The 13,913-nt window shown below is 36.1% G+C and overlaps 1 protein-coding gene across 1 annotated transcript in view; it reads right to left on the bottom strand.

Moving 5' to 3' along the window:
* Positions 1-2,398, bottom strand: part of atp10b (ATPase phospholipid transporting 10B) — a 66,205-nt gene extending 63,807 nt beyond the window's left edge. Inside the window, exon 1 of the mRNA XM_017359117.3 lies at positions 1,882-2,398. Within this exon, the coding sequence (XP_017214606.1) occupies positions 1,882-2,291 (410 nt within the window). The 5' untranslated portion in view covers positions 2,292-2,398. The remainder of the gene's footprint in view (positions 1-1,881) is intronic.
* Positions 2,399-13,913: the final 11,515 nt, after the last annotated feature.

Below are 13,913 nucleotides of genomic sequence, written 5' to 3'. Positions count from 1 at the left end.
TCAGCCTATCTTTGGGTCTGGCGGTAGCACTTTTAGCTTAGCGTAAATCATTGAATTGGATTTTTATTGGATTTATATTTTACTATTTAAAGCTCGACTCTTCTCTAAATACATTGTTTACTAAGACCAATGAAAAATGTTAATTTCCAGGTCAATATGGCTAGGAAATACACTCATTCTGGTGCATCCAAAAATTTGGATCAACAATGATGTTATTTTATGCAGTGCTTAAAAGTAGTTCCCATATAGGTAACAGCACTGTGTAATATCATCGTTCCTGTTATATAGTCATGGTATGGCAACAAGTTTCTAGGATATTACGCCAAAACGAGACATAATTTTTAGTGATATTGACCTAGAAAATAGCAACGTTTAATTTTCCATTGGTCTTAGTACACTGTGTCACTACAACAGGGTCTTGATTTAAATAGGAAAATGATCTAAACTCTTTTTTAAAATGAGATGTTTATGGTCTAAACCAATTCTATAATGCTAAAGCTAAAAGTGCAGATGCCAGACCCAGAGATTGGCCGATTAGATTTAAAAGTAAAATGAGCCTCTTTGCAAAAAAAAACTAAACGTGGAGTGTTCCGATAAGCGTTACATAAGCTTTGTATTAAACTGAACTGAATCCTCATTGAACTAGCTACTAGATGAAAAACTGATAAGATACTAGAGCGAGATATAATTTCTAGCCATATTGACCTAGAAAACTAAACGTTTAATTTTCCATTGGTCTTTATAACTACAGAAAGGTCAAGCTTTAAATAGGAAAATTATTGTTTTTTGAGCTAGAGGCTTATGGTCTAATCCAATTCAATGATTACTGCTAAGCTAATGCTAAAATTGCGGCTGTCAGACCCAGAGATCAGCTGAATGAATTCAAAAATGGTCAAACTAAACTGTTTAACTCTATGAGCCTCTTTGCAAATAAAAAGTGGAGTGGTCCTTGGAGCATTACATAAGCTTTTTATTGAACTAAACTGAATCATCATTGAACAAGCAACTGAATTAAAAACTGCCTTCTTTTGAACAATGTGCCTAATGATTAATAAACTGAACTGTTTCATGAAACCTTATTGCCTGTTGTCTTTGTCTTTGTAAAGTTGTTTTGACTATTTCCAATCTATAACCACTATAGAAATAAAAAATTATTTACACTATTAGCATTAAAAAAAATGTTTTTAGCATCTTAGCATTTGACATACAGCAACTTGTGATTTCAAAGCTGATCCAATGGTAGAAAATAGCTCATGGAACTTACTAATTCTGTAATTCTGTACATTTTTGTGTTTGTTTTAAACATAATCTGCATCTACATCGCTTTGTGTAACCTTGGACTGCTAGTTACCTCATACTACCTCCCTGCACATTAAGACACTGTCACTTTATCATATTTACTATACTGTTTTGCATCATACTGTTTTTTTGTTTTTTTTGCACTATATACTGTTTCGCATCTGCACAACCTGGTTTGCACTCCTTGCCATATGCCCTTAAGTGCAATTTGTTTTGTTTAAAATTTCTAAACATTTTTAGATTACATTATATGTGTAATTGTATTTATTGCAAAATTCTACTTTTTGTATTAATATTATATGCACCTACAGGGTCTGAGAGTAACATTGAATTGACAATAAGGCTTACTTTGACTTTGAAGTAATAATAATTGAACTTATTTAATAATAATAATAATAATAATAATAATGATAAAATTATAACAATAATAATAATATTAATAATGATAAAATAATAATAATAATAATATAATAATTCAACTGACAATGCAATAATATATTTTAAGAAATCATTTAACATGTAAATCTGATTATAATAAAGTACCAATCAATGACTTTTATTGGTGATGTGTGAGCTGTTTACCTTCTGAATATGAAGCAGGGCATATTGTTGAGCTGTTGGTCAGTCTGGTACCGCCGGAAATCCTCCCAGCCATCCTTGACAGCGGTCAGTGCCAGGATGATACAAATGGGAATGAGAGCCACCTCCGGCTGGAACGCGTTCACCACTGGGATGAAATTCAAGATGGCCAGGCCCACAAAATAAATGTTGGCCAAACGGTGGAACTGCTCAAATAAGTTCATGGGGAGGAAAGACCACAGTCTGTATTTGTTGGTTTTGATGGCGTTGCCCTCATACTGCCGGTTCGGTTGTTCACGTTTCCTCAGGTCTTCGAAGGGCAGGTTGGAGACCACCTTCCTGATGGGTCTGTCCTGGTCCCTGTGCCTTGTCCAGCCACGTTGAAAAAGGGTCAAAGGGCTTGTCCAGGTCATGATGTCTCAGCCAATCCAAACTTTCCCTGCATGACACTTTAAATCCTGGGTTTTGGGGAATTTGGTAAGAAGCTGCAATGTATGCCTCTCACATCACCTGTACGAGTGAGACTAAAAAAGAAAAGTGTGGAGAAAAAGAAAGAGAGTGTGAGTGAGAGAGAAAAAGAGAGGGAGAGAAAAGTGGGTTGAGTCAACACCTGTAGAACTCCCCTGACCGCTCTTGATAGGAAAAACACCTGTCTGAAGTGAAGGTATGCTGTCAGAGCAGTGCATGCCACAGATACAGAATCTGAATCAAAACTGAAAATCAAGATTCAAAGGCACTCCAGTGACCCAATTACATTAATCAAAGCGGTGTGCAGAATATACTCAAGCTCAGGGCAGCCGTCCGCATTATTAACTGTGTACGTTCTTATGTTCACTACAGATACATCGTTCTCATTACCCTGACGAAAGCCTGGACACATGTGAGGGAATTTGCTTTTATTTCCAAAAAACATTTAAATGATGAGATAAACATGTAATTGTTTAAATGTTTATAGAAATAAACGTGAATTCTTTCATATAAGTCCAGGCTACATATATGTAGATTTGTGTTTAAATGCTAAAATTGGATTTGTATAATATACTCTCAGACTAGTAAAAAAAAATATTGTAACACAATGCTGGGCTATACAGTATAAGGCCAAACTCAACTGTTGGGTTAAAAAATGTCATTAAAATTTAATTTAAAAAAATTACCCAACACCAGGTTTGTCCATATTTGACCCAATGTTTTGAGTGTTTGACAGAGTACATTAGTATAGAATACAATTTTTTTTTTTTTAGGTGTTTTAAATTTTTTGTTCTGTGAACATTTTTTATAGTTGCAAAACAATATTATTTATTAATAAATAAATAAAAAACATAACCAAAAACTAAAGTTAAGGGAATGTTTATGTGTTTTATGTGCACAAATCAGAACCTTTTGTAGGTTTTATAAAACCCAGGCATAACACCTCACATAGCAAAATTTCTCTGGCCCAGCTCTGGCCCACACAATCAGGTTTTGCTTGGCCCACATGCCGCAGTGAATTACGATACATGGCTGGACCAAATCTGGCTTCCAGACAAGGGCCAAACATGGACCATATCTGGGCCAAGTCTCAGCCAAGTTAATAACTCATAACTGGGCCTAAACTGGGCCAGATAGATTGGTGTGTCACGATTGCAATGAAATTGATAAACCCATGAAGTGATGCGCTTTAGGCACACTATGGGCAGACTTTTTCTCAAAGTGACCTGATTGGTAGAATTTTTTTTTTACTCAAAAATTATTTTATGTATTTTAAATTTGTGTCAAGGTTGGCCAAACTCATGTGGCCCACTTATCAATTTTTAAAATCTGGGTCAAATACTACGTTTTACATCTGGCCCAAATCTTGTGTGCCACCTTAAAGACGGTGCCACCTCTGCCAAACCCGGGCAATGTTTGGCTCACATGCTGTATGCCAGTGCCGGTGAATGGCTGGTGTCCCAGCTTTATGCCAAATCTGGCCCAGAATTCTTTGCTACTAAGGACTGTATGACAATGTTTCAGATGACTGTTCTAGAGTCTACAGCTAATTGGTCTGTTGGATTCTGGAGTGCATTACAGGTCTAAAGAAAAGTACAAATGATAAATGATCTTAAATAAAACAAATAAAGATGGTTTAAGTATATAATTTCACTCACCTGTAAAATGGAGGCCATGTGAATGGTTTGTGAGCACAATTAAGGGCACACAGCATGCCATTTCATCTGATAATTGTAGGAAATAATTCCAAAAAGCAACTGACTGTTTAAAGCCACAAAAAACAAAACAAAAATGCGATGTATATAATCAGCTGGAATCAGCTGAGGTGAAGAGCTGGCGACCAGCGAGACCTAGCTGTCACTCACTTGGCCACGCCATTTATTATGCACAACAGATTAATTTTCATTTTGGCTTAATCCCTTTATTAATCTGACGTCGCCAAAGTGGAATGAACCGCCAATTTATCCAGCATATGTTTAATGCAGTGGTTGCCCTTCCAGCTGCGACCCATCTCTTGGAAACATCCATACACACTCATTCACACTCATACACTACGGACAATTTAGCCTACCCAATTCACCTATACCGCACGTCTTTGGATTGTGGGGGCAAACCAGAGCACCCAGAGGAAACCAATGCAAACACGGGAGAGCATGCAAACTCCACATAGAAACACCAACTGACCCAGTCGAGGCTCAAACCAGCGACCTTTTAGCTGTGAGGCGACAGCACTACCTACTGCGTCGTAGACTTGATATAACTTCATATAAATAATGAGTTATAAAAATAATTTACCCCCTCACAGTTTTCATAAAGGGTAATTTTAGCTATATGAACCAAAATCAATCTTTGTACCAGGCTGTAAACACCTTTTTTTCTGCTGTAAAGTTGTCCATTTTAACTGTGGGCTCAATAGAAACTTGCTCTATTATGGAGCCAGGACTAGCAGAATGAATTGCCGTTTCCGTTACTTCCATGTTTGCTTCACAGGGGAGAGCAGGAGGTTGCTGCATAGTTCCAATAATAATTTGTATTAATAAAAAAAAAAAATAGTTTCAAGGGGCATTTATATAACTTTTTTTTATTTGTTGATTACATTTATTTGTATTTATTTATTAATATTTGTTATCATGTTTTTAATGTATGAAAATTTTGCAACAAAGCATAAATGGAGCAAAGCATAAAATCTTTCATATATATATATATATATATATATATATATATATATATATATATATATATATATATATATATATATATATATATATATGATCTATTTTGTCTAATCTAAATGTTGGAAGCTACTTCCATAGTAGGAAAAACAAATATTGAAGACACTTGTTACAGGTTTCCAACATTTTTCAATATCATTTTGTGTTTGTGCGTTCAACAGAAGAAATAAAATCATAAAGGTTTGAAACCACTTAAGGGAGAGTACATTTTAATTTTGGAATGAACTATCCCTTAAAAAATAGATAACCATCATACTGGGTTTTTTCTTATGGGACGTTTGTCTGACATTTACAGTTTGCAAGCAGCAGAAAGCTTCTCTTCTTTTCACTTAGACATAGAAATCATACTTATGTTCAGGATAATGCCTACAGAACGATTGAGTAGGCTACTTTACAAAGATGCCAATAATTCGAATTGTAGCCTCACACAGCCAGATAGTCTGTAGTCTCAAATATACTTCCCATAACTAACATTACAGTGGAATTTTAATTACCTTGTCTGTCAACTTGTCACTGGTAAACAACAGCAAACATTGCCACATAACCATGACCAGTTGATTTTCCCACTCGTCATTTTTGTTGTCTTTATTTTCTTATTGGGAGGTGCAGCACCAACGTTACTAATTTGTCAGAAGCGAGTTTTTTACATCCACGAAAAGAAAATAACATCAAAGCGAGTATATTAGGGCACTGCATCTCGTTTAGTCCCTTTAGTATTTACGTGTGCACGTGTGAGTCTGACCAACACAGCTGGCTGCAGTTCATTTAATGACCTCCGGCCTTCAGGTGTCGCTAATAACAAAGGTTTCAATTCAGCTAGTGTTTTCAGCCAACTTCCAGTGAAAGCTTAATGTGACTATTTTCACATTTATATGCTTGCTTTTATAACATAGATGTTGTAATGTAATTGAAATACATTAAGTTAAGCAATGCTTGTCCGGGATGAGACCCACTTTATAGTAGGCTATATACTGTATCTATCAGGCAGTGAAGATCATAGATTTTTCAAGAGATTAGATCTAAAATGTGGTAATTTTGTAATGGAAAGACAGTTTACTTGAAGCGCTTGAGCTGGCTGACTGAAAATTAAAAGTCTTTGTTCATACACCACATTGTAGCTAATAAGGAAAAGAAAAATAAAAACTCCAGTGTTCATGTGAAATCTTGTTTACTGTTTCAAATGCATCCCAGAAAATGACTTTAAATATAAGTCTTTGTTTAATATTATTTTTAATTTAATATTACATTTTCCTTTTTTATTTCATAGTGATGTTCCAGTTATTATAAAAATTGTAAAATAGCAATAATAAAGAAGCGTCTAGTGTATTTTAAGGATCCATCAGTCAGTCATATGAAGGACTGAAAGTTCATAAAAAGATAAACCTAATGAACAGGTGCTTTCAGAAGGCAGGAATGTAAGCTATATGTGCACATCAATTGTAATGCAGACAAACTTGTTTGGAGGCTTATGTCACCATTTTTCACAATACTGTAAAGACCAACGTGTAATTTCATCTGACGTGAGTGCAAAAATCAAATCTTGACTTTTTTAATACCACAAGACGTCAGGGGGACATCACAAAGCTCAAAATTAACGTCACCGTTTGTCAAGTCGTATGAAAAGGAAATAACTGAGAAGACATTATAGAGAATTAGATTGTTTCAGAAGGAAATCATTTCAGAATCATCTGTCACGTCTTTGGGTTCTTACAGTATAGACCTATATGCACCAATATTCAAGTGTATTCACACTGCAATTACATAGCCTTTATAAAGCTATAATATTAATGTTCTAAATATAACATTTCATATTCAGAATAAATATACAGATGAAACTTAAACCACCAGGTGGTGTCAAGCCTTAACAAGTGAATCACCTGATCATTGACTCACTCTAAAAGTTGAATTGTTTAAGAGAAAATGTGGAAGATGCAAATTTTCTGTTTTGTTTAGAACATAATACAGCAAAACCAATCACAATTGCAAGATGCAAAATGCAAGAATTTCTTGTTTGCAGAATAAATATAACTATTTTAAATAAACCCCAGACAAACCCCATCTTGCTTGCTGTTGAGCCTAAAGGAACCGTATAACCAAAAATTTGAATGATCCCACAATTGACTCACCCTCAAGGCAACCCCAGTGTATATGATTTCTTTTTTTAGACATACACAGTAGGGGTAGTTTTAAATTTCGTTCTGGCTCTTCCATGCTTTATTATGGTGTTGGGTAGTTGCCCATCTTTTTAAGCTTCCAAAAGCATATTATTCTATCATAAAACTAACCTATATGCAGCTAGGGGGTAAATGCATGTCTTATTTAGCAGATCAATGTGTTTTTGTAACAAAAACATTTCTTATTTGCAAATTATGAGCTTAAATTACTGACTTCAGTCATCTGCCAAATGGGGCATTCTAAACAACTTGACTGATATCTGACTGACGTATGATGTGTGACATAGCGGATGCCCCAGCTAGAGTAGATGAATGAGGATAACTAAATGCTGGTAATTAAAAGTGGAAAATAAGTTGTCTTGGGATTTCACTAGAAACTACCCTGATCCAGTTACTATGACCATTTATGTGAGGCTGCTTTGACACAATCTACATTGTAAAAGCTCTATACAAATAAAGCTGAATTGAATTGAATTGAATTGAAAAGAAGAAGAGCTTGAGTTGTTTGCAATGTTTTATTTGTCCTTTAAATGTGTCTTTTGTCAAGTTAAAGGTCCACCAAGAAGTTGTCTAAAGCACATTTGGCAGCTGCCAGAAGTCAGTGATTTGTTTATAATGTAAAAATTATAAATATTTTTGTTACAAAACAAACTGAAATTGTCTTAAATAAGACAAATGTTAATCTTTTGGTGCCCATACCCAACACCATTATACAGCATGGTGTAGGCTGAGAGAACTGTAATTTAATCTGTACTGTTGATCAATAATACTTGACAATAAAACTGACTTGACTTGACCGATGGAAAAGCCATCCAATGTAAAACTACTCCAACTGTGTTTCAACAGAGTAAAGTCATGTACAGAGAGAATGACTTAAGGGTGAGTAAAGTATGGGATAAATAACATTTTTGGGTGAACAATTTCGTTAGTGGAGGGCTACTGCCTAAACTAGTCTAAGATTTTTCAGTAACAAAAAGTAACAAAGTTTTGGGCAAACATCACGATTGTACACAACCTGACAAAAGTCTTGTCATTGATCCTAAATTTAAGAGCAACCATTAATAATTTGATTTCTAGTTAATCGTTTAGAAAAGTGGCAGAAGGTAGATTTATCTGATTAATCATCTGTTGAACTGCATTCCAATCATCACAAATACTGCAGAAGACCTACTGGAACCTGCATGGACCCAAGATTCTTACAGATATTAGTCAAGTTTGGTGAAGAAAAAATCATGGTTTGGGGTTACATGCAGTATGGGGGCATGGAAGAGGTCTGCAGAGTGGTTGGCAACATCAACAGCCTGAGGTATCAAGACATTGGTGCTGATTACATCACAAACCACAGGAGAGGGCAAATTCTTCAGCAGGACACCGCTCCTTCTCATACTTCAGCCTCCACATCAAAGCTCATCAAAGCAAAGAAGGTCAAGGTACTTCAGGATTGGCCAGCTCAGTCACCAGATTTGAACATTATTGAGCATGTCTGGGGTAAAATGGAGGAGGCACTGAAGATGAATCCAAAGAAACTTGATGAACTCTATGAGTCCTGCAAGAACGCTTTCATTGCCATTCCAGATGACTTTATTAATAAGTGATTTGAGTCATTGCAGAGATTAATGGATGCAGTCCTCCAGGCTCATGGAAGTCATACACAATATTAATTCTTTTTCTACTACACCATGACTTTGTATTCTATTTTGTACATTATTTCTGTTAAGTGACAAGACTTTTGTTTAAGCAAAGTCAGACCGTACTGTTCTAATTAAATAATTAAAAAACAAGGCATGATCATATTTTAGTTTAGTAAAATAAGCATAATCTTAAGGCCTTTGCCTTTCATATGAGCCACTTCTGATACTAAATAATCAACTAGAAGTCAAGTTATTATTTGTTGTTCCTGAAACTTGGATAGGCGACAAGACTTATGTCAGGTAAAATAGCTGTCGCCAATGCAGGCCATAATCAATAAAAAAATTGATTGATGTGTGTTTATTTTGATTTGATGAGTATTTATTAATTAGGAATCAATGCCATGCACTGATCAATTTAAGCAAAACCTAAAATATGCATTCATATAATTATACAAATATTTATTCATTAACATATTAAATTCAATATTTATAAAAGGGTACACATTATCTACAGTAGGCCAAATTTTCAGCTGAGGTCAATTTGTGCAGATGCCTAAAAAAATGACTGGAGAAATTTTACTGCAGAAATGTGCTGATCATTATTAAATGTGACCACACCTTTGCAATACGAGGAATCATGCCAACTTGAACCCAAGCGTTTAAAATACAGCCACCTCTGCTATACAATCACTGCACCTCCAGCTATTGCATTAGCATGGGAAATGACTAATATAAATACCATACTGTGATTTAAAGCAGTGAGCTCATATATCTGTCTCTGTGCGTTTTGCCCAACTATAGCAGTGCAAGCACACAATACACACACACACACACACAAACACAGCCCATTCTGCAGCTGTCACTAGCTGACATGGCCCTGCAGCGCACCATGTGTTGTGTAAGTCTGATGAAAGCAGAGGTTCAGTAGTGGAGTGTACGCCTGCCTCGTCCCAGGATGGCTGGCCCTCTTGTTTCGTGCAGCTCGGTGGCGCAGCTGTTATAGTAGAGCATCACCCCTCTTTCTCCATCCCTCTCTTTCTCTGTTTCCTTCCCCTCCCTTCCATCCCTCCACTTCCTGACAAATAGGACAAAGATCTGTGAATCCTTAATTCCTCCAGTGGCACAGAAGCATTGAAGAGCGGAAAGCATCTGGTTATTCTGCGTTTCTCTTTTTTTTTCAGTCCTCTCACATCTCAACAACACTAGGGCCTTTTCAGAGAAGAAAAAGCGAAGGAAAATGGGAGAGATCTTGCTTTAAATGCTAAATATATGCGAGTATGTGCTGCGTGTAAAAGAGTCTCTTGTTTTTTTCTTGTTTTCGTGTTTGCTTATACTGTAGGTCTCATGTGCAGCTCCATCTTCCTCGAGGAACATTTGCTCAGACGTTGCTTTTTCTTGGCCCAGGAGACAGTTATGAGACATTTAAAGGGGAAGTGTGTAATTTTGGCACGTCATGATTTCGCTAAGTACAATTCGATCCTAAACTAACATCTATGCTGATTCTGGAACATCATTTATGCTGAAAAATGTAATCCATTCCTCTTCCCGACACCTAATCCCAACCCTAACTGTAAATGATTCCTCAAATCAGAGGGGAATAACAGTTGGTAAACAATCATGTAGAAGTACATAAACCTAACCGTAAGCCTAAACTAAACATAAACTGTAAATGTATCCTTTATTCATGATTGGAATGTTGTCCTACATGTCCTTGGTGAAATCAGGTTAGAGTGTAATTTATGCAGAGAGTAAGCAATATTTCCTTGAAAGGTAAAAATACTGAGACTGAGGATCAAAATATTGCTCAGTATTGTCATGTGAGTATTATGTAAAATATAAATACATTTTCCTGTGAGATCTGATTAATAGAGGTACATGTTTTGTTCAGGTGTGCACTTGAATAGTGAAATACGAATAAAAAAAACTGCTACGTCTTAAAATAACATAAACAGTAATCAAACTCTGGTTATAGTGACTTATTTAAAGGGCACCTATTTTACCCCTTTTTCAAGATTTAAGATAAGTCTTTTTTTGTCTCCAGAATGTGTCTGTAAAGTTTCAGCTCAAAACACCCATCAGAATATTCATTATACCATTCTCAATATTGGGATTTTTCAGCTCTGTGCACATTGTAGCGGTTTTTGTTGCCTGTGCCTTTAATGCAAATGAGCTCACTGTGTCAGAGTCATAGACATCGCTCATTAATCGTGTCTCCATCTCCTGCATTGTCTCACCTCAGATAAACAGCACAGGGACAGATAGGAAGGAAGCTGATCTACTATTGATAAAAAAAATACAGTACTAATGTAAAGGCTCGTACACACTGGGACACTTTTCATTTGCGTTTATCATCAGCGTTTTTCAAGACATTTTCCCGCATTCAAACCCAAGCAGTTTTCACTGGCGTCAAGCAGAAGAGTATGCAAAATCACTCCTTGACGTTAGATGGCGCTACACAACTTTAAGCTTCTGACACCCGCTTATAACACAGAAGAAGAAGACAAAGTTGACATGTGCTGCGTCCCAAATGGCACACTATACACTATGCACTCATGCACTATGTACTATTGCACTTACACACTCAACAGGATAATACATGTATGTAGTGTCGTCCCAAATGGCACACTAATGTTTTTTTTTACTAAACGGAAATTCAAACCGTTTCCCTGATGACGTTTGACGGTTGCCAAATCAGCGAAATAAACAAAAGAATTATCAAATAATACCTATCGTGAGTATTGCCGCATTCACCATCGGGAGGCGATATAATCACTCTCGTAGGAGAATTTTGCTTTCTCCATCCAAAATAAATAAAGTTATCCAACATGTGCGTCCGATAGCTCCGCCCCTTCCACTACGTAAGCAAACCTCCGGTCGTTGAGTGCGTGAAGTGTCCATCATTACACACTTCATTTTAGCGGCTGAATGAGTGCATGATCCGGGTAATTAAAGTGCACTGATTATTTTTAGAGTTTTCAGTGTGAACACACTACTTACACTATTTATACTACAAAATGGCGTAGAATAGTGCATAAGTATGCGATTTGGGACGCAGCTATGGTTGTTGTTATGGATGGTTCAAGTAGCAGCTCTAGCAATGAAGAATTGATTATTGTTGACCAGAGCAATAAGCAGCTCCACGTTCATATCGCCGCATCTTTTTCAATGTGCCCTCGCATTGACATTTTTGCGCTTGAGCGTCTCCAAGTGCTGTTTATTGTAAATTCAGCAACTTTGTGCACGTGAACAAAAGTACCAATCTGATTAGTGTTGAAGGAAAAATGAGCATTGAGCCGTTTTTTTTTTTTTTTAATGATGCTTTTACACCTGGCATTTTGCACGTTGGTCTGCATGATCACATTGACGCCCTTTATTTAGTCACGAGGTGTTAAACGTCGACAGAAAACGAGATCAAAAAACGCTTCATAGTGCATGGGCCTTAAGACATTTTCCAAATGGTTATTTGATGTATTTGTTTTGAAGATAAGTCAAGCCTTTCTGCAATGATGAGCCACACACAATGCCATTATAAGATTCACACACACAGTGTGCGTGTTTAACTTTGCACGTTTTTTGCATGGCAATTGTGACAGGATACATGTTAATATCCACTGCTGTATGGATATCCGATGTGTTAATGTACAAAATAAACCTGATAAAACATCCACAAACCAGGATTGAAGCATCTTGTTTTAAAATTGTACTGACATGCGGCTGTGGTAATAAACTTTACAGCGACTTTATTACAAACATACGCTTAAGACTTTTTACATTTGTAAAACTCATTTGGTGCAGGTGATCACAGAGAGCAAAGATCTTTTAAGTTGCTTTGCTTACATCCTATCTTGTGGACATGTTTACACTAGTTACTATGGATACATGTTAATACACAGCTGTCAGTTAATTTGGTGGGCATAGAAATCCGCACCTTAATGTCAGTGGGTCTCAGAAAACAACAGACTTATTGTTTTGATATCACCTCAATATGACGGTGCACACACTTTACCTGCAAACAGTTCTGTCCAAACAGCAAAAGATGATTTTTATTTTAGGTGTCTTTTAATGATAATTAAAAAACGATAGCGAGAATCATTCAATGCTCTTTACAAAATTAAGAAAGTTACTTTTTAAGAATATAAAATGTTACTACAGTGCAATAGTCCTTAAATGGCTTAACTGCTTAACTTTGAGAAAACATATTTTTAATGACTCTTCTTGATCATGCTTCTGTATGTATTACTATTACTTATATTTATTATTATCTATTATATGTCAGGGAGACGAAGTGGGCCAGTAGGTAGTACTGTTACTTTACAGAAAGAAGGCTGCTGGTTCGAGCCTCGGCTGGGTCAGTTGGCGTTTCTGTGTGGAGTTTGCATGTTCTCCCCTCGCTCGCGTGGGTTACCTCCGGGTCTCCGGTTTCCCCCACAGTCCAAAGAAATGTGGTAGTGAAATGGGTAGGATAAATTGTCCATAGTTTATGAGTGTGAATGAGTGTGTATGGATGTTTGCAGAAATGGGTTGCAGCTGGAAGGGCATCCGCTGCGTAAAAACATATTCTGGATAAGCGGGTGGTTCATTCTGCTGTGGGGACCCCAGATTAAAGGGACTAAGCTGAAAAGAAAATGAATGAAGTTAATGTCATGCACATTCACATAACGTATTTCTAATAATTATATCAAACATTTAGTGTTAGTTAGACATGTATTGTTTCATTTGCATTAAAAAAAACAGATTTACAGTATTTATTTGACCACATATACAATACAAATTGTTTATTATTTTAATTGAATTTTTTTCCACTTTTAAAATGTTTTCCAAAATGAAAAAGTTTATTTTCAAAATTAATTTGTCTCTAATCAGAATACAATATGCCTTTTATATATACTAAATTATACAAATTAATATAGTAACTAATATAAATTACAATATAATACAGTATAAATAGACAGGTGACGGCACAGGGGCTCAGTGGTTAGTACTGTCGCTTCACATCAAGAAGGTCGCTGGTTGAAGTTCCAGCTGGCATG

Source organism: Danio rerio, chromosome 14 (genome assembly GCF_049306965.1).
Source record: "Danio rerio strain Tuebingen ecotype United States chromosome 14, GRCz12tu, whole genome shotgun sequence".
In the NCBI taxonomy this organism is placed as follows: Eukaryota; Metazoa; Chordata; class Actinopteri; order Cypriniformes; family Danionidae; genus Danio; species Danio rerio.
Note: the sequence above shows the minus strand (reverse complement) of the source record. Positions and strands in the feature narration are given on the sequence as shown.